The sequence below is a fragment of the Poromitra crassiceps genome (genome assembly GCF_964638095.1).
Source record: "Poromitra crassiceps genome assembly, chromosome: 1".
Classification (NCBI taxonomy): domain Eukaryota; kingdom Metazoa; phylum Chordata; class Actinopteri; order Beryciformes; family Melamphaidae; genus Poromitra; species Poromitra crassiceps.
The window spans coordinates 117453630-117473084 of NC_139623.1; the positions used below are offsets into that span (position 1 = coordinate 117453630).

At 46.1% G+C, this 19455-nt stretch overlaps 1 protein-coding gene across 1 annotated transcript in view; it reads left to right on the top strand.

Moving 5' to 3' along the window:
* Positions 1-19455, top strand: part of LOC310782241 (aldehyde dehydrogenase, mitochondrial-like) — an 87746-nt gene that overhangs the window by 47707 nt on the left and 20584 nt on the right. The window contains exons 8-9 of the mRNA XM_083642922.1: positions 9817-9919; positions 14711-14895. Coding sequence (XP_083499048.1) covers positions 9817-9919; positions 14711-14895 — 288 coding nt within the window. The remainder of the gene's footprint in view (positions 1-9816; positions 9920-14710; positions 14896-19455) is intronic.

Below are 19455 nucleotides of genomic sequence, written 5' to 3' on the forward strand. Positions count from 1 at the left end.
GTGTGTGGGGGATATCCAAGACAAAAGTGATGCCCCCCCCCCCCCACACACACACACACACACACACTTTGTTGTCTTTTCTTTTTTGCCGTTTTGTTGTGTTTTGGGATGTATTTGTATTGGGATGTGTTTATGTTTTGTTGTGTTTTGGGATGTATTTGTATTGGGATGTGTTTATGTTTTTTGGTGTCTGTCTTTTATATGTGTAGAAACGGTCCATAATGGCCCACCGTCAGGCCTGTTCTTGGGGCAGTCGATGCCTACCAGCCGGCGCGCCAAGGACGTAATGATGATGACATCATCAACGATGACAATGATGTCATAGCATAGAGTTCACCTGTGAGGTCATCGGCGATGTCAGACATAACACCGATGATGTCATAGCTCCCTCGAACGTTGTGACATCACCAATGACGTGATGTCATACACAGGAACGCGACCATATAAACAAGTGTTCCGTGACGCTACACCACATCCGAGAGATTGCTGCTTGATTCAGGTATTCTTACTCCTTTTTCATAATGTCAACCATTAGCACAACTAAATCCGGACCCGAACTGAATCCTGGCCATCTTCCAACCGGCCAGGCCCTGGTGACCGATTGCCTTACACCCAGTCATACCAGTGGTATTTCAACCGCGTCCCAGGACCGACCAGTCGGTCCCTATCTCCATCTCCGTGATTCTGATCGATCACAGCCCGTGAGCCTTCATACACGATCCAGCACACTTCACGAGGCAAGCCCAGAAGCTTTGCCCCCAGCAAGCCAACAAGCTTCGCTGCAATTTGGTCCTTCGAGAGGGATCAGAGGACTTGCGACGCTCAGAGATGGAGCAGGAGTCAGGTGAGCTCGCTCTGGTCACGGCACCTCACCGACCAGAGGAGCAACCCTTCCCCCACCAGATCGAATCTGGATACCGCAGAGTATCCAGGGTTCGGAGTAGTACTAAAGGGCCAGACCCCCTACCCTCCCACCAGACGATCCAACCGGGGCAGGAACTCATCCGCAGCCACCACCGACTCCCTGCTCAGGCATCCCAGGCAAGGGACTCGACGCTACGATTCGATGCTACGATCGTGCGCCAAAGGGAGACCAACCAGGACATCACTGAACAGGAATCCCAACGCACTGGCAGGTCCCATCAAGCTGGCCACCAGTCAAGTCGGGACAGGTCAGGTCATGGAGGCTTGACCTATGACGACAGAGACGCTCATGTATCCCGCAGCCCTAGCGGGCGCAGGAGTCACCATCATCAGGGCGCAAGCCATCATGACAGAATATCTTCGGCCCAGGCCCTCGCCTATGATCCGGAGACCCCAGGCCGGTATGGGTCAGCCCGGTACCAAGGGGTCCGGCCCCCTTCCCGAGCAGAGCCTCGGTCGAGGAGCCCCAGTCACTCTCACTATCATAGCGCCAGCAGTTACTGCAGTCACCATAGTGCATCGCGACACTCTAGCGCCAGCTCACGGTCAACCGTACGCGCCCACGCGTATTCCCCAGCCCAAGCGGCAGCTTACGAGGAATACAAGACACGATTGGCGACCGAGAGCCTTCGCCGCCAACACGCGGAGGAGGAGGAAGCCGATGCGGAGTACGACCGGCTGAATGAGCAAACCAGAGCAGCGAGGCGGGCCCGAGAACGGGTCCAAGCAGAGGCCCAACAGGCCCAAGAGGAGGCCCTCCAAGCTAGAGAGCGGATCACCCGCCGCCTGGAGAGAAGCCGACACCTGCGGCAAGCTGAGCTGGCCCACCACGAGGCCCGGGTTCGTGCCCGGCTGCAAGTCGAGCAGGAGCACGTAGCAGCCCGGCCTCGCGCCCGTCTGCTTGCCGGGGACCCGGCAGTTCCACCTGTGCCTCTCACCTCCCACGACCAGGGTCAGGTCAGCACGGCGGCTCCAGAGCCAACGACCCAAACTACGGAACCCACTGTTCCAGTGCCAATGCCACCAACACTCCCACCTAGGACAGAGGTCGCCGACCCTGAGCATGCAATACAGTGCAACGGGGCGGCAGACCCCGCCACTGCGATACCCCACACTCAGGTAGGCACGGCGAACGTTGGGACCAACAGCACAGGGCACAGCCAGCCGGACGGCGTCAATCATTCCCACAAGATAGCTGGACACGACAGCTGGGACCCCCCCAGAGGACGGGACCAGCCATCTCAACTACTTATTCCCAGAATTCACCTCCTGGCCCTGCCCAGGCTCATGGAGACAACTCCAGCCAAGGCCTCCAGGGAGGCCAAGAAGTCCGAGCAAGTGGAGCAAGTGGACATGCCTTTGCGGACGGCGAGGCAGGAGCCCCAGATGCTTCACGGGGCGGCCGTCTCCCTCATCGTCTCGCCGGCAATTTGCCCAGAGCAGACCTATTGCACCAAGAGAGCCTTTACGGAACCGAACCTTGGTCTAGGCGAGCAACCTTACCCCATCACCGCCCTGCAGCAGGAATCCCGCCCGAGGAATTTGCCCCTCCATCAGTTCGGGAGGATCCATCTTATCCTGCTCATACAGCACCTATGGAAATGGGAACCAGGCTGGGATGATCCAGTCCTACCTGAGACACTGCTGCAGGCCTGGGAAGAGTGGGGGGACGGACCACCTCTTCTCAGCCCAGATCGCTGGCCAAAGACACCCCGACTCCACACGACCGCAGATAAGAGCGAGGAGTTGAAGCCAAGTTACGGTGGCCTCTGGTCGGCTCCCCCCAAGCCGGAGGAGTGTACGGCCTTCGGTGACCTCAGTGAAGATGCCACACCGGCGCTCCACGGGGCGGCCAACGAGGCACTAGGGGCAGAGGCCTCCCTCCAACGAGGGCAGACAAATGGCTTCCGCACCGACCCTACGCCGCTGAGGTTCCTTGACTGGAAACTCAAGCCACCAGAACCAGAGGCTCCTCACTACCGCAGTAGCTGGGTAGACCCCCGGCTCCTGAGCAGCTCCCGCGCTGACCTCACGCCGCTGAGTTTCCTCAAATGGAAGCTCAAGTCCCCAGAGGCCATTACAGCTCGCTACTGCAGTAGGATCCCACACACATCCTGGCCAACGAGGACAGTCACCAAATCTTGGCTCTTGTGATGTACGGGACTGGACAACGGCGCGCGGACCCGTGCCTACACCCGGCTGGTGGCCAGGCGGACCACAGCCCCCCTCACTCCCAGAATAATCAACCAAGCCCTGCCTATACCAGGTGGGACTGGAGGGCCATTCCGGCCATTTCTGGAAGAATACAGATTCCCCACAGGAATCTGGGAGCGGCTGTAGAAACGGTCCATAATGGCCCACCGTCAGGCCTGTTCTTGGGGCAGTCGATGCCTACCAGCCGGCGCGCCAAGGACGTAATGATGATGACATCATCAACGATGACAATGATGTCATAGCATAGAGTTCACCTGTGAGGTCATCGGTGATGTCAGACATAACACCGATGATGTCATAGCCCCCTCGAACGTTGTGACATCACCAATGACGTGATGTCATACACAGGAACGCGACCATATAAACAAGTGTTCCGTGACGCTACACCACATCCGAGAGATTCCTGCTTGATTCAGGTATTCTTACTCCCTTTTCATAATGTCAACCATTAGCACAACTAAATCCGGACCCGAACTGAATCCTGGCCATCTTCCAACCGGCCAGGCCCTGGTGACCAATTGCCTTACACCCAGTCATACCAGTGGTATTTCAACCGCGTCCCAGGACCGACCAGTCGGTCCCTATCTCCATCTCCGTGATTCTGATCGATCACAGCCCGTGAGCCTTCATACACGATCCAGCACGCTTCACGAGGCAAGCCCAGAAGCTTTGCCCCCAGCAAGCCAACAAGCTTCGCTGCAATATGGGTTACTAATCATAGGCTTACTAGTCTCTCATTTTGTTCTAAATAAATGATGATGTAATCTGTGAAAAATAATAAAGATTTCATTATAAAATATATATATATATCAATAGGGGTGGGGGAAAATCGATATAGCATAGTATTGTGATATTTTGTGTGGCAATATAACGTATCGCACAAATGCCAAGTATCGTGATATTTTATTATCTAATTGTCAGGTGCATGCAACATTTTTAGTTTTGGTTAGTCTGTCTACTTGACAATTTTGCTGCAATAAAAACCACTGAAGTGAGAGAAAAAAACACAAAAAAACATGCCAAACACAAACAAGCCGTGGAAGCACAGAGGGGAACTGCTGACAGCCTATTCACGTTCCTCATGAGAGATGTGTCAAGGCAAATGGCCATATAGTCGCCAAGAACATCTTTTTCATTTTTTGTGATGTAAATTTTAGATGCTGACATTTGATCACATCTTGTGTACATTTTGTGTGTTTGTTTAATTCAATTTTATTGTTATTTTACTGTGAGCTATTAATTCAAGACGAATTTTAAAGTGATTTACTTTACATCCTTGTATTTATCTATCTATACTATAATGACGATATACTGTCTGTCTCTCTGTCCTTCGCGTATCTCGAGAACCGTTGGTCGGATCGACTTGAAACTCGGGGAGTGCGCTGATGACGGAGTGCAGTGCCCGGTTTCCGTGCGATTCAGATGCGAAACACGTTCGATATTTGAATATTTGTCTTCAGTTCTGCTCCTTCAAGCCCTAAGCCCCAGCTTTAAGTAGGGTTGTTGACAGTAGTGAGATAAGTAAACGTAGCGTTGTTGACAGTGAATGGCCCCCATTCACTCTCAAGACCCTCTGTTTACTTTGATGTGAGTGAATGAGGGGGGCCGGCCAGTATCCCTCCTCAGGTTCCAATTAAAACATGTCTTGCAAAGAGGGCAGCATGAAATGAGCAGAGAATGGTGTATTTGTAAGCTGAATAAGCAGCATTAATATTCATGTGGATTTTTATGTGGCTATAATGGTAGGCTATAATGAGTCACGCATTTGGAAATAATATACTCTAGGGCAGTGATACTCAACTTGCGGCCCGGGGGCCAGATGCGGCCCGCGATAGGGTGCAGAGTGGCCCCCCGACAATTTCCTATTTCACAATGAAAACTAAGGTTAAATAAAATTTGACTGAGCTCCAGCTAAATTGTCAAATATGGCTGTCTGCTCGCCACCCAATTGAGACTAAACTCCGGCTGACACCCCAAAATCCTACAATCTGCTACAGAAAAATGTATATTAATGTTTATTGACTGGCCCCTTGCCTCCTGTCATTTTGCAAAAGTGGCCCCCAGGCAAAGCAAGTTGAGTATCCATGCTTTAGGGCCATGCCACTTCCGGGAACCCCCATCCTGTGTAAGTAGGGTTCCCAGAGTAAAACCTGGCTATTTCCACAACTGCTTATGGATGAGCATCATCTGCTGCATGCCATCGAGAACCGTTGGTCGGATCGACTTGAAACTTTGGGAGTGTGCCCTATTGTGCAGTAACCTGACGCTGCCAGATGGACGGTATAGCTCCACATAGTTTCACTAAACCAGTCGATCTGGGAATGAAGTAACCAGACCTGCTGACGGAGGCGGGCACTTTTTTCAAGCTACTTGGCAGGTGATTGGATGACCCATCTGTCTATCACCGCTGGTGCGTGTTAACTTCAACCAATCAGATCGCCATGCCTCTGACGTCACGTTTGCGACCGGAGGAAGGTGCCTGTCTATCATTGATTGAGTCCTCACCGTCGTAAAGTCACCTTCGAAGCATTTAGTTAGATTATAACGAACTAGTTGTGTGGCTTAGCCTTCCCAAATGTTGAGGGTCGTTTTTTAGAATTTAATACATAGAATTGGGAACGTTACATTCAATTTCATTCAGACTGCCTGTCACTTCCGCGGCGGCAGCCATGTTGACGAGTGAAAAGAACTACAAAGACCATGTACCCTCTACTTGCCCAGACGAGCCTGAGCCCGCCTACGGCTGCCGCTGATTCGTCATCTTAACTCATTCATGGCCAGTTTAGGACTGCCAATATTTAGCACAGGCCAAAGATTTTCATAATTGTTGGTCATCTTTCAAGACCTACAGTAAATTATCTATTAGCACCAAAGTGATTTGCAATACCTCAAAATGAAGATGTACGTCTCTGGGTTCACCAGGAAAAAAAAAGTGAGCTTTTAGCATGTTCTGTACTCTACTTATAGCCATTTATATACACCCTGTTTTCACCCAAAAGGTCTCCCTGAGAAAATAAACAGCAGAAAAGGCAATTTTTGTAAAAGGGCACAATCTCAGGCAGAACTCACTCTCAATTCTTTTATTTTGAACTATTTACATCAGACATGTAAATATTATTCGTTAGGACACAAATGACAAAAAAAAAATATATATATATATATATATATATATATATATACACATGAAGTGCTTTTTTTTTACATTCAACAATACAGTTTACTCGGTGTGATTGAGTGTGCAGACAGACACACAGACAGACAGACAGACACACCGACAGATAGGGATGCAGGGGTTAACCGGTTTGACTATTAACCACGATTTAAAACGTCACGGTTATATAACCGCAGAGGCTCCGCTACACCGAGTGTTTTGTTTCACAACAGTCCGTCAGTTTAAACTCCCATGCGGCGCAGACGGCGCTGGAAGGAGAGGAACCTGTCTCTCTCGCTTCGTTTCCGCACGGACTATTTAGCGGAGGCACCAAACACAGGCAGCTGCCATGTCTCCCAGTAGTAGCCAGTCTGTAGCCTAGCCATGGATGCCAGCCCAACATAAATGTTGCAATACATGTCCCGCAAGGTTTCTGAGATTAGGGGAAAGTCTGAGCTGGTGTTACGTTAAGCCAAACGTGGGGAAGAGGCAGCGGATTTGTTTAGCGTTAACATACAGTCATTGACGTTAACGTTAGCTGTTGTGGCTAATGTTAGCTAGCTGGCCATGGCCTGGCGTACATAGTTCCTCAAGCTCGTTGTGACCAAACATCCCCGCATTTAAAGCACTTCATGCTCCCAGCGCTGGCCTAAACCATAGAGAACCTCATGCTTTACATGAAAAGAAACATCAAGGGTTTGTGTCAACTCCAAAAGCAACCCGCTAACGTTACATGTAGGCCTAATAACGTGAAGCTAACGTAGCTAGCTGCTTGGCAGTCATGATCTGACTGAGACAAGGAAAACAAATGCGCACATTTACATAACAAACACCAGTCAACACCACAGAGTGTCCTTTCTTTAATCCAGAGGGAGCATTTTCCAGTAAAAAGTGAAACGACACATGATGGCTTATAGTGAGGCTTTCCATGCCTGCCCCATCATCACTTCAATAGAACTGACCCCAATGCAAAATTCATTTCAGACGGCACATTTAGTTGCCAGTAACATGCCAATAAGAGTCTAAGTTACTATGCCTTTTGTGTTTTTTTCTGCAGACTAAGCAGCTATAGGCTTTCGCTTCTATAAAGTAATAATAAATATTTTTTGTATTGAATATTGAGTGATACACTTTACTAATACAATCATATTATATCAGAAATGTTGTTTGTTTTATGTTCACAATAGTGATGTCAGTTAGATTTGATTAGGTCAGAGCCATGGAATATTAAATCATCCATCTTTGCTCACTACATCTGCCCTTTCTTCTTTTTTTAATCCCAGGTGTGCATAAAATACAGGTTAAGAACTTATTTTTTTAAATACAAAAATGTGAAAAAAGTAACATAGTATGTTTATCGTATCGGTTATTGGCCAGGAGAATATTTATCGGTTAGCGTAGGCCTATACTATCGGCTGTAAAAATCCATATCGTGCATTAGTATTCCGGAAGGCAGCAACTGTTAAGATTGTGGGGGAAATACAATAAAACCTCTATTTAGAGAATGCTCATGTGATTTTTATACGTCCATAACAATAATCGTGAAACCGTGATAATCGTGGTTTTTTCTCAGACTATAATCGTGGATCAAAAAAAAAAATCGTTGCATCCCTACCGACAGACAGACAGACAGACACACACACACACACACACACACACACGATCCCCCTTTTAGATTTCTAACCCCACATAGGATAAGCAATAACCATACTGTGGCGCTGGGATTGGCCAGGAGCAACACTGGAGGGCACGCAGCCCAGCGATTTCATGAACCAACTGAATAGCTCTTGAGAACAGACAGCGGGCTGCTGTGACTGCCGCTTCTGCCTTGTGCTGTTTGTGTGTTTATTTTGTTTTGTTCTGGTCCACCCGTCCTCGTCCATGTCTCCCTGTCATATCCTCCCTGCTATTTGATCGTTCCCGTTTTCCCCTCGGCTATTCAACACGTCCTCACCGCCCTCGCAAACTGATCGATCATTTCCTCATTCCTCCGATGATCAAACACATCTCTCTGGATTACTTTCTCCCGTTTTCTCCCGGCTGGCACAGAGGAAGGCGACTCCAGCTCGTGCAGCGCGCCGAGCGGCGTTTCAATGGCGTTTCTCCTGTCTGCACAAAGAAGCGTTTATCCGTTTTCTGCTTTTCCTCTTGCTCAATTTCAAAACAACAGCTGCGGTATGTGTTTGTTCACGTGTTGTCTTAGATGCTAGGGACCTGATACTATGTCAGAGGCTGGGGAAGTGTTTGAACTAAGCGCTGCAGTAATAAAAACAAAAACACGTCAAACACGTCATTGGCGGGGAGGGCTATTTCTGATAACACGTCAAAGACGTCTTTGGCGGTGAATGAGTTAACTGCCTGTGCATGACAAGATGGATACGTCGAGAGAATCTCTTTTGATCTCGCGAGGTTATCCATCTTGCAAGCAAGGTTAATTGTGCAGTGCAGTGCCCGGTTTCCATGCAATTCGGCATAGCGCCACCTACTGGCAACATAAAAAATGCTGTTTATCTCGAGAGCCATTCGTCCGATCGACTTCAACTTTGGGGAGTGTGCTTAGGGGGACTCAAGGGAGTGCAGGGAGCTGAATTCCGTGCAATTTGGCATAGCGCCACCTACTGGCAACACAAAAAGCGCTTTATCTCCATAGCCATTCATCTGATCGACTTCAAACTTGGAGAGTGTGCTGCTGGGAAGCTGACATAGAACAGTGCCGAATTTTGTGCAATTCGGCACAGCGCCACCTGCTGGCAACACAAAAAGTGGTTTATCTTCAGAACCGTTCGCCTGATCGACTTCAACCTTGGGGTAGTGCGCCGATGGGAACTCGACACAGTGCAGTGCTGGATTTCATGTAATTAGGCACAGCGCCACCTACTGGCCACACAAAAAGTGGTTTATCTTGAGAACCGTTCGTCCGATCGACTTCAAACTCGAGGAGTGTGATTAGGGGGACTCGAGGGAGTGCAGGGAGATGAATTCTGTGCAATTTGGCATAGTGCCACCTACTGGCAACACAAAAAGCTTTATCTCCATAGCCATTCATCTGATCGACTTCAAACTTGGGGAGTGCACTGCTCGGACCCTGATGGAGTGTGGTGCCGCATTTCATGCAATTTGGACTTACTCCAGGACTGTCTGTATTTTCTTCGCATATCTCGAGAACCGTTTGTTGGATCGACTTCAAACTTGCCTTAGGCCCTAAGGCTTAGGGGCACCTGACAGAGTGCAGTGTGTGTGCGGTGGGGAGCGCCCACGGGGTGGTGCATGGGGGAACGGGCACTGCACTAGTTCTATTATTTTGTGGTGTAGGGTTATATGGGGGGAGGCATTGAGGGTAGGTCATTCGGCGATACCACAGAAAATCTCCCTCTTTTTCACAGCTCAATGTTGGCAGGTATGCAAATACTTTACTGGGGATAAAAAGCTGCTTAAAGAAGGTACAACTGAAACAGTTTGAAAACTACTGAATTAGTCCCTGTAGTCACTTTAGTGTATGTCTGTCTCTCCCTGTCTGTCTACATTAGGTCGGTCATCTAATTCAGCAGGCTTCAGGCAGCAGTAACCTAAAGAAAGTCACTCTGGAGCTGGGAGGAAAGAGTCCTAATATCATCCTGTCTGATGCAAATAGTATGTATTCCTTATTTGATTGATCGTATTTATCCTTTATTTAGCCAGGTGAGTCCCATTGAGATCCAAGTGTCTTTTTCAAGTACAAAGCAGCAGCCAATATATAGCAAGACAAAGACACAACAATAAATAACATAATAACAATACATACAGTAAGTACAACAACTGTATCACATTATGCAATATCCCTTTATACCCATAATACACTAACAGATTTTATTGCTAATTGGCATAACAACTGCAGACTACAGTCAACAAAGACAGACTGAGCCCAACTGGAAATCCTATGTAAAATCAGAGGGAATTATGTATTGTGTATTATTTTAGGTTTTAGTGAGACCTACTGTATCATCAGTATATAAAGAGCTAGGGCTCTGTCTGTTTCTCTGTCTGTCCCACTGATGACATCATCAGTGATGTCATAAATTCACCCACACACAAGGCTATAGTTCAGTGATTATGTCACTGATGATCAGTGATGATGTCATCAGCACACACACGGCTATAGTTCAGTGATGATGACACTGATGATGTCATACAGGTATTCAGGTATTGTAACGTCATTGTGACATTGCTGATGATGTCATCAGTGACACTAGGGCTGCAACTAACGATTATTTTGATAATCGATTAATCGGTAGGGTTAGTTGTCGATTAATCGATTAATCGGATTTATTGAAATCGCTCAGAAATGCTCGATTTAACCCTTTGATGCATACAATTCCAACATTACGATGATTCTAGTAGTCCCTGCAACATAAGTCTGCATCAAAACATTCTTGTTTATACTGTATTCATTAGTGGTTTATATTGGAACACTTCAAACTTGCATACAAAAAGGGGGAAACCACAACCAAGTTAAATTGTAGAAAACTGTTTTTATTTACTCAAGAACATGAACCGAACCAGTGCTATTTTTCTTTTTTCTGTCATTGACTGTCCATCAGTGTGGTACATCTTTTTTCTTTGTCCCCTCTTCTACTGTATTCAGTGGTAAACTTTATTTTAAACTTGCAAAGAAAATGAAGAGGTTTTTTTTGTGGTAGATGTTTTTTCTTTGTCCCCTCTTGTTTATAGTATACTGTATTCACACTGGTTTCTTTTAAACTTGCAAAGAAAAATGGGAATCACAAAATCACAGTTAAATTTAAAACACAAAAGTTAAATTGAAGATAACAGATTCACCCCTTCCCCTCCCCTCTCCTTCACTGCCTCCTTCCTTCAGCCCTTCACCTCCTCTTTCACTGCCTACTTCCTTTAGCCCTTCACCACTTTACTTCCTCTCTCCTTCACTGCCTACTTCCTTTAGCCCTTCACCACTTCACCTCCCCTCTCTCCAGATATCTTCATATCTTCTTAAATAAAGTGCTTTAACGGACCTGCTCCTGGAATGTGTGTTCATATTTTCGCTCCATCAGTTTTGTGAAGAATGTTCTTGAAGGAAGAGTGTAGCCATGGTGGAGGGTGTTAATCATGGCAATGAAGCCTGCATCTCCAACCGTTGACATGGGCCTCATGTCGGTGACCAGCATGTTCAGGACACTGTCTGTCATGATGGCTGCTTGCCTTGGTATACAAGCCGCATTCCCCACAACGAAACGCCTCATGGTGAGTTGTTTTTTTCTGAAATGAGAAAGACAGTATGAGCGAGTATGCCTAACAGCACTATTAACATAAAACTCAATAAAACTCACTCATTGATGATTTAGTTGATAATTGCTTATGTAAAGAAGGCCTTTATATAACAGAAGCCTCAAATGAAATTTGTCCTAGCTCACTCCTTACATTAAGATGCGCGCACACACACACACACACACCAATGAACAAGGGACAACAACATCTCTTTTAGCCTTAGTTTACAGACCAAGTCTGCTCTACCACTAACGTTAGCTAGCTAACGCGTAACGTTAACTAGCCGGCGGTCGGCTATAACGTTAATGTTGTCGACCTGGATGCGGGCGCAATGCGCATCGACTGTTAACGTTAGATAAACAAAACAAACTATCTGCTGTCTGCTCTACCACTAACGTTAGCAACGTAACGTAACGTTAACTAGCCGGTCGGCTATAACGTTAATGTTGTCGACCTGGATGCGGGGGCAATGCGCATCGACTGTTAACGTTAGATAAACAAAACAAACTATCTGCTGTGAGACGAACATTTCCACTTCAAACAACAATACACATGGGTCTAATAATGTAACATTAATGGTTTACATGCATATCGAGTTTGTAGTAGAATAACGTTAACTTACCCCGCTGCTGAGCTCCCTTGGCACCATCCAATGATCCAACATGTTTGCGTTTAAGGTGTTCACGCAGGGCCGTTGTGCTGCCATGCCATGCAAGATCGGCTTTGCACATTTTGCACGTAACAGACTTTTTATTTCCAGTTAATATGAAGTGCTCCCAAATTTGCTAAGTTTTGGGTCGAGCTGCTGCTTTCTCCTCGGCCATGTTTCCAAGTTGTTTGTCGTTTACTGCGCGTGCGCAAGGCGAGTGAGGTAGTCGGCTCCGTTGCCAACGAATTTGATCATCGATTTTAATCGATTTAATCGATTAGTTGTTGCAGCCCTAAGTGACACACACACACACGAGAGTGACTGAGGGAGAGAGGAGAGGGGGAGAGAAAGAGGAGGAGAGCCGCGAGGCCGCGCAATCGAGTGCGCATAGCGTGCGAGATGCCTAGTTGAGGAGGGGGGTAAGAAAACTCATCTCCCTGAAAACATCAATCCAATCAGTTGCCGAAGACCATGAGCACACTTTCAAGATTGTCCATATCTAATGTACATGACTAGCCTTGCTACACACAGCCTTGTGCACACACAGCCTTGCTACACACAGCCTTGCTACACACAGCCTTGCTACACACAGCCTTGCTACACACAGCCTTGCTACACAAAGCCTTGCTACACACAGCCTTGTGCACACACAGCCTTGCTACACACAGCCTTGCTACACACAGCCTTGTTACACAAAGCCTTGTGCACACACAGGCACAAATGGTGACATGCGTTGTTACAGCGTAGCACATGTACGTGACTGAATGGAAGGGTGCTTTAAAGTGATAATATGGAAGATTTTCATTTAAATAAATGTCTGTAAAGTCACTATATATCACCAACTCAGTTAACACAATGGTGATTGAGCCTATGGCCCATTGATGAAAGCCCTTTCATCTCTCTGTATTGCAACATTTATGAACTTGTGTCTGTGGCGACACTTTCCCCGCCCCCCAAACTAAAAAACAAAAAGATACCACAAGCGGCGCACAGTTCCCGTTTCCCATCACCCAGCACCCGCCAGAGAGGGTAGGCGGAGTCGGAGCAAGTTGCTGTTGTTTCCGCGTTATTATGATCCCACTGGAGATTTGGGCAGAACACATCCTGCATCCGCCTACGCATCAGTCAAGCGCCAGGATTGGCCAGGAGTGAGCCTTTTGTTCCCTTTTTACACCTCAAATCTCCCCCACACACACACACACACACACACACACACACACACACACACACACACACACACAGACACACACACACACACACCCCGCCCAGTTGCCCACATGTCATAGCGATCTCCAGTGGGGTCCGCTGAGCAACTTCTTCTTTTGAGATGTGTGCCTGGTTGGCGTCCAAGCGTTGCATTACCGCCCCCCACTGGCCAACTTGAATGTATTAAACCCTTCACGTCACATAATGCACCACTGTGTGGATCTCATCTGCAATTACTGCTCATGGTCATTGGTGTTGTCAGAGACAAGAAAACTGAAATCTTCCGTATTATCACTTTAAATCCTTACAACTTGATGGGTGTATTGGAGAACAGCAGCAATGGAGACGTGCTTGGAGTGGTGCTGAAATGTGTGAAATGTGTTTATTCCTTGCTGGCTTTATTAGCACGTGATTGGCCACTTCTTTCAATAAAACAAGTCGAGACAACGACATTTGGGGATGAAAAAAAGATAGCAACCGAGGCACTGTTGTGGTGAAAAAATGTAACCGCCTTTATTGTATGGCTAATGCATAGCAAAGATTTAAAAAAACCGCACCAACGCGTTGCGGCACAACATTTGTGCGTTTTTAATCTTTACTATGCATTAGCCATACAATAAACCACAACAGTGCCTTGGTTGCCATCTTTTTTTCATCTACTGCACCACCCCTGTACCAAAGAGCACCTTGTTGGATTTTACACATCCTTAAAAAGATCCACTCCTCTTTCTGCCTTTCAACATTTGGGGATAGTTGGAGGTCCCCCCCAGCGAATCAGTTCTAAACACTGCAGAAAGATTAGCACAAAGTTGAGCGTACGTACATGTACATGCCAGAGCCTCCCAGTCCCGGCAGAGTAATTCCCAGAGCAGCGGATTGAGTGGCCCTGTCTTTCCCTAAGAGGGCTGACCGTGGGGAGCTACTGGGACGTAAGTCGGGGCTTGATCAAGCCCGGCTGGGTCACCTGGGTGAGGGTGTATGATGTTGCGAGACCCGAAACATCCTATGACCCCAGGGTACATCACTGATGATACGTCCCAGTTGCATCCATGTGATGTTTTTTTTCTTTATACATGCAGAAACAGTCAAATCAGACAGATCTGAACGTACAAACAGGGACATGTAGCATTATTAGCATCTGTATTTACCACTTGTGGCAGCAGAGGCTGCTGTTGTTGCTGCTCAGCAAGAAACGACACGTTGGGACTTTAATGATTGTTTTCCAATGATTGTTTTCCGTGCAATGTTCAAATGAACCCTTTCTTTCTTTCTTTCTTTCCTTTCTTTTGCCCTTTACCACCCAGTGGAGGATGCTGTGGAGCAGGCCCACTTTGCTTTGTTTTTCAACCAAGGCCAGTGTTGCTGTGCTGGTTCTCGAACTTACGTCCAGGCGGACATCTACGATGAGTTTGTGGAGCGTAGCGTTGTGCGTGCTAAAGGACGCGTGGTGGGAAACCCCTTTGACCTGAACACTGAGCAGGGACCTCAGGTAATACACACACACACACACACACACACACACACACACACACAAAACGCACATGCACATTGCACACACACACACACACACACACACACACTCACGCTCACACGCACACACACAGACGCGTGCGCGCACACACACATACACACACAGTGGACATTGGACAATGGAACTCCATGGGTCAGAACTTATGTTGTGTCTTACCAAAATGTATTTTTCAGCCCTGATAACAATAGACATCCTAAATAAGCTCTGTCCAAAAGCATTCAATAGCACAAAGCCTAACCATAAGTGAATCCCTCCCCCAACACTGATTCTGTTGTACTCTCATCATTGATTGTGATTCATATCTTTTTTTAGGGGCTGGGCAGCTCAGTTGCTGGTCCCTATTGTGTTTGGAAGGAGTTTTCTGCTGTTATTTCTCCATTGAAGTATTTAAGTATCGGGATCTCAGAAGACCAAAAATGACCAAAGTTGGCTGATAGGTCCAAAGTCTCAACTCAGGTTCTGAAATCCACGTCAATTGCTATAACAAGCAACTTTATGTTTTGACTTAAAACCTCTGATCCATAGGTCATAGGGCTGTCAATCTTCCTCAATAATCCAATTAAATTGTCAGTGCTTTATTATTTTAATATTCGATTTTTATTCAAATGTTTTATTGAATTTAATTTTAACTATAGCCTAATAGAGAGCCGCAGGAATGAGTCCGGAAAACATGGATGCTAACACTTCCGAGGTTCTTCACTGTTTCTGCCTATGGGATTTTTGGCGGGATGCTTCAAATGAGGTCTGTGGTTATTAATGCAAGCGTATTGAAACGCGAACCAGTTCAGCAGGATCATCTTCACACATGAGGACCACTTTTATGAGTTCTGAAGCTTTTACATGCCGTTAAAAGGGCGGCTAGCTAGCAAATGAGATGAGGCTAAATGAGACTACACTGAGTCGACGGGGATATTATACGCATAGGTGTAGTGCCGGTAGAACGCGGGGGAACGGCGTTCCCATACTTCTCCAAGGGGTGTTTTGTGTGTGTCAGTGTGTGTGTGCATGTCGAGCCAATAAAACGAGTGAAACTTGGCAACGTTGTCATTCGTCCTATATTTAAGGTGGGCTGAATTATTCACACAGCATCAACTCGCGGCTTGAAGAAAGAAGGAAACATATATGGGTTCCCCATATAGGTGCGTTCCCCCACTTCTCTAAATAGCACTACACCTCTGATTATACGTCAATAATGTCATCACGCCAAAGGACGAACACGGAAATTCTCTTTCCCTCGCCTCACTGGTTCAGCCCGGGTTCAGTCGGTTCAGTCACGCAGCTATTGCCCACTCGCTCTTTCAAACTAGATGTATTAGTAAAACACACACGCTATATCAGTGCACAGCAGCGCACACACTGACACATGATTATCACAAACTCCTGTCACCTAACCTCGCGTTACCAGGCTCTCACTCAGGAGACCCCAACACTCAGTACCGCCCAGCCGCCCCATTAGCCAATAGCATTTTAGAGAAACGTGAAGTACCTCTACACTGACCAATCAGAAGCAGTTAAAGACGAACAATACTAGCAAGATAGTTTGTCACACGTGTGGAGCTGTTTGACAGTGTTACCAACTATAAAGTGATCTTGCAATGGTCCCACACACTGCTCTCTGTCAGCTCACAGTAACAACACTCTAACAGGATGAATTTGGCTGTGGTGACGTGACGGACGTGGAAGCCTATGCGACACTGTGTGTAGTGCTGGAATAGCTTAGCATGAGCTTTTTACTTTTTACTTTACTCCACTCCCACCCCTCACAAATTGCATTGACTGCCTGCCTGGCAGCTCGGGATCAGCACGCAGCATGCTTGGAAAATAAAAACAGAAGCTCAATCTATCGGTTCGTGGCGTTTGGCGTCGCCTGTTAACAACGACGCTGAAATAAAACTGCGTGGCTTTGGCGTGGGATTGCCGTATGGTGTGAATGTACACTTAGTCACATTTTAATAATTTCTATCCCTGATAGTTTGTCTAATTTTAGTTGACGACAACGCAAAAAGTTGTAGTCCGTTTTAGTCGACGAAAAGTCATTACAGGCATTGGAATCAAAGTTGACAGGTTGTATCAAGTGTTGGGGGGCGGCTGTAGCTCAGGAGGTAGAGCGGGTCGTCCACTAATCGCTTTGGATAAAAGAGGTCGGTGGTTTGATTCCCGGCTCCTCCAGTCTGCATGTCGAAGTGTCCTTGGGCAAGACACTGAACCCCAAATTGCTCCCGTTGGTGTGCAAGCACCCTGCGTGGTAACCTGCCGCCATCGGTGTGTGAATGGGTGAATGTACCTACTGACTGTAAAGCGCTTTGGATAAAAGCGCTATATAAATGCAGGCCATTTACCATTTACCATGTTGAAATTTGTGAAGCAACATTTAACTCTTAACACTTTTACTTGTGTAATATCCGGATTCGTTACCAGTTTGATAGCTATGGCCTATACTCTCCCATCAGTGTTAATTTTGGCAGCTATTTTAGATTTACTTTTAGTCTTAGTCTTTAGACTAAAATGCTTATTAGTTTTAGTCACATTTTAGTAATTTGTATCCTTCAAAATTGTAACTAAACCATAAAAACACTTTTTTCAACTGAAAACCAATGTATATGAGAGTTGACTAGTGTGGTTGATGGATTCATGACAAAATCTTCACATTATACTGCAAAATATTTGAATTGTACATCTTTTATTTCCATAAAAATTTCTATAAAATCAATGGCTCTGGAGTCGCCACACAGACTCATGACTTCATGTTGCCTGTGTGGGCAAGCAAACCACTTGTGACTATCTCCACATTCAAAGCACTTCATATTCCCTGAGCACCTATTTTCAGAACTTACCACTCAGTCCAACATCCTCCTCACTTTTTTTTACAAACCACTGGGCAGGGTGAAGCCACACTAGCCTGCTGCCTGGCAATGCTTGCGTATCCTCCCAGAGCAGACAGTCCGTGAGCTTGCCAATGGCCGAATAACACTGTGCATGCGCGAGGCGCAAGCATTTTGCTGTACACTGAACTGTGTAACATTTCAGAATTGTATCTCAAAAACTTTAGACAGATTTTTTAACAGCACTTTGAATTCTGTCCTCATGTAAACTTTTTTCTTCTTCAATATATTATAAAAAAAAAATACACAAACAGGACAGATGAACAGGCTCAGACACAAGAAAAGGAAAAGTAAATAAACAAATTATAGCTGCGCGCAGTAATGGGGTCGTGGCTGGGCACAACCCATTGCAGACTGGATGCTTGCTGGTGGTGTTTTATGGGACTGGATGCTTGCGTGTAAAAACACACACTGCTTCCACTTATATAGGGTGAGCCAGGAAGGTATTTAGGACATCACTGATGACATCACAATTGCTCGAGTGACATCACTGATGGCATCACAATTGCTCGAGTGACTGATGACATCACAAATACAACCTAATTGCCCTAGGTAATTAGGGCAATTAAGATGCTCTTTAGGCAGTGCAGGCAGTTCGAAGAAACAATGTGGGAGGAGTAGGGTTTAATTAGTTTTACAGTTTTTGCAGTTTTGCGGTCTTTAGACTTCATAATTGGCCATAGGTTGCAGTGTACAAAAGTTTCTCCTCATTTGGGCCCACATTTCGAAATTTTGAAACTTTAGACGGTCGCTGTAGTGCCGCCATTAGGACTATTGGGGCCAAATTTGCGTCAAAGACGTTTGGCATGGGACTGGACCTTTGTGCAAAGTTTGGTTTATTTTCATGCATGGGAAGTCCAACTTCCCCGGATTTTTTTTTTATAATAATACAGGCAAATACAATAAGTGCCCCTGCTGCTTCGCTGGCCCGGCCACTACTAATAAATTAAGGGTAGGGGAAAAAATCGATACACCATAGTATCGCGATATTTTGCCTGGCGATATTGCATCGATATTTGGACGCCAAGTATCGATATTGCAAAAAAAAAAATATATATATTTGCAGGCCATGCCAGGCCACCGGGCTACTATAAACTTTAGTTCCAAGGCCAGCAGTAAACAAACGGTAGCATATTTTCATTTTGTTTTAACAGTAACAGTTTTGTCATAACAGTAATTTACAAATTCCCCAGTTACTGAATGGGCTGCACAAGATGTTTTGTGTAAGTGAAGTTGCATTGTTCAAAAACTACCTAAGTACAGTAGTCCACACACACACATCCAGTGTGGATGTGTGTGGACTGTAAGTAGACTGTAACAAACAGTTCAGTTTGTCAGGTGCATGCAACTATGACATGACTTTATGAAAGTTGTTGGTCTGTCTACTTGACAATGTTGCTGCAATAAAATGGTTGAAGTCAGATGTACAGACTGGAAAATTGTTCTTATATAAACCAGATGTTGACAAAGTATTCCTTTGGTGACATCATTTGCAGTTGAAAAAGTAAGAAATCGTAATATATCGAAATATCGCAATATTCAATATATCGCAATATTCAATATATCGCAATATCGGCGATATCGCAATACTATCGTATCGTGACTCAAGTATCGTTTTAGTATCGTATCGTGGGCA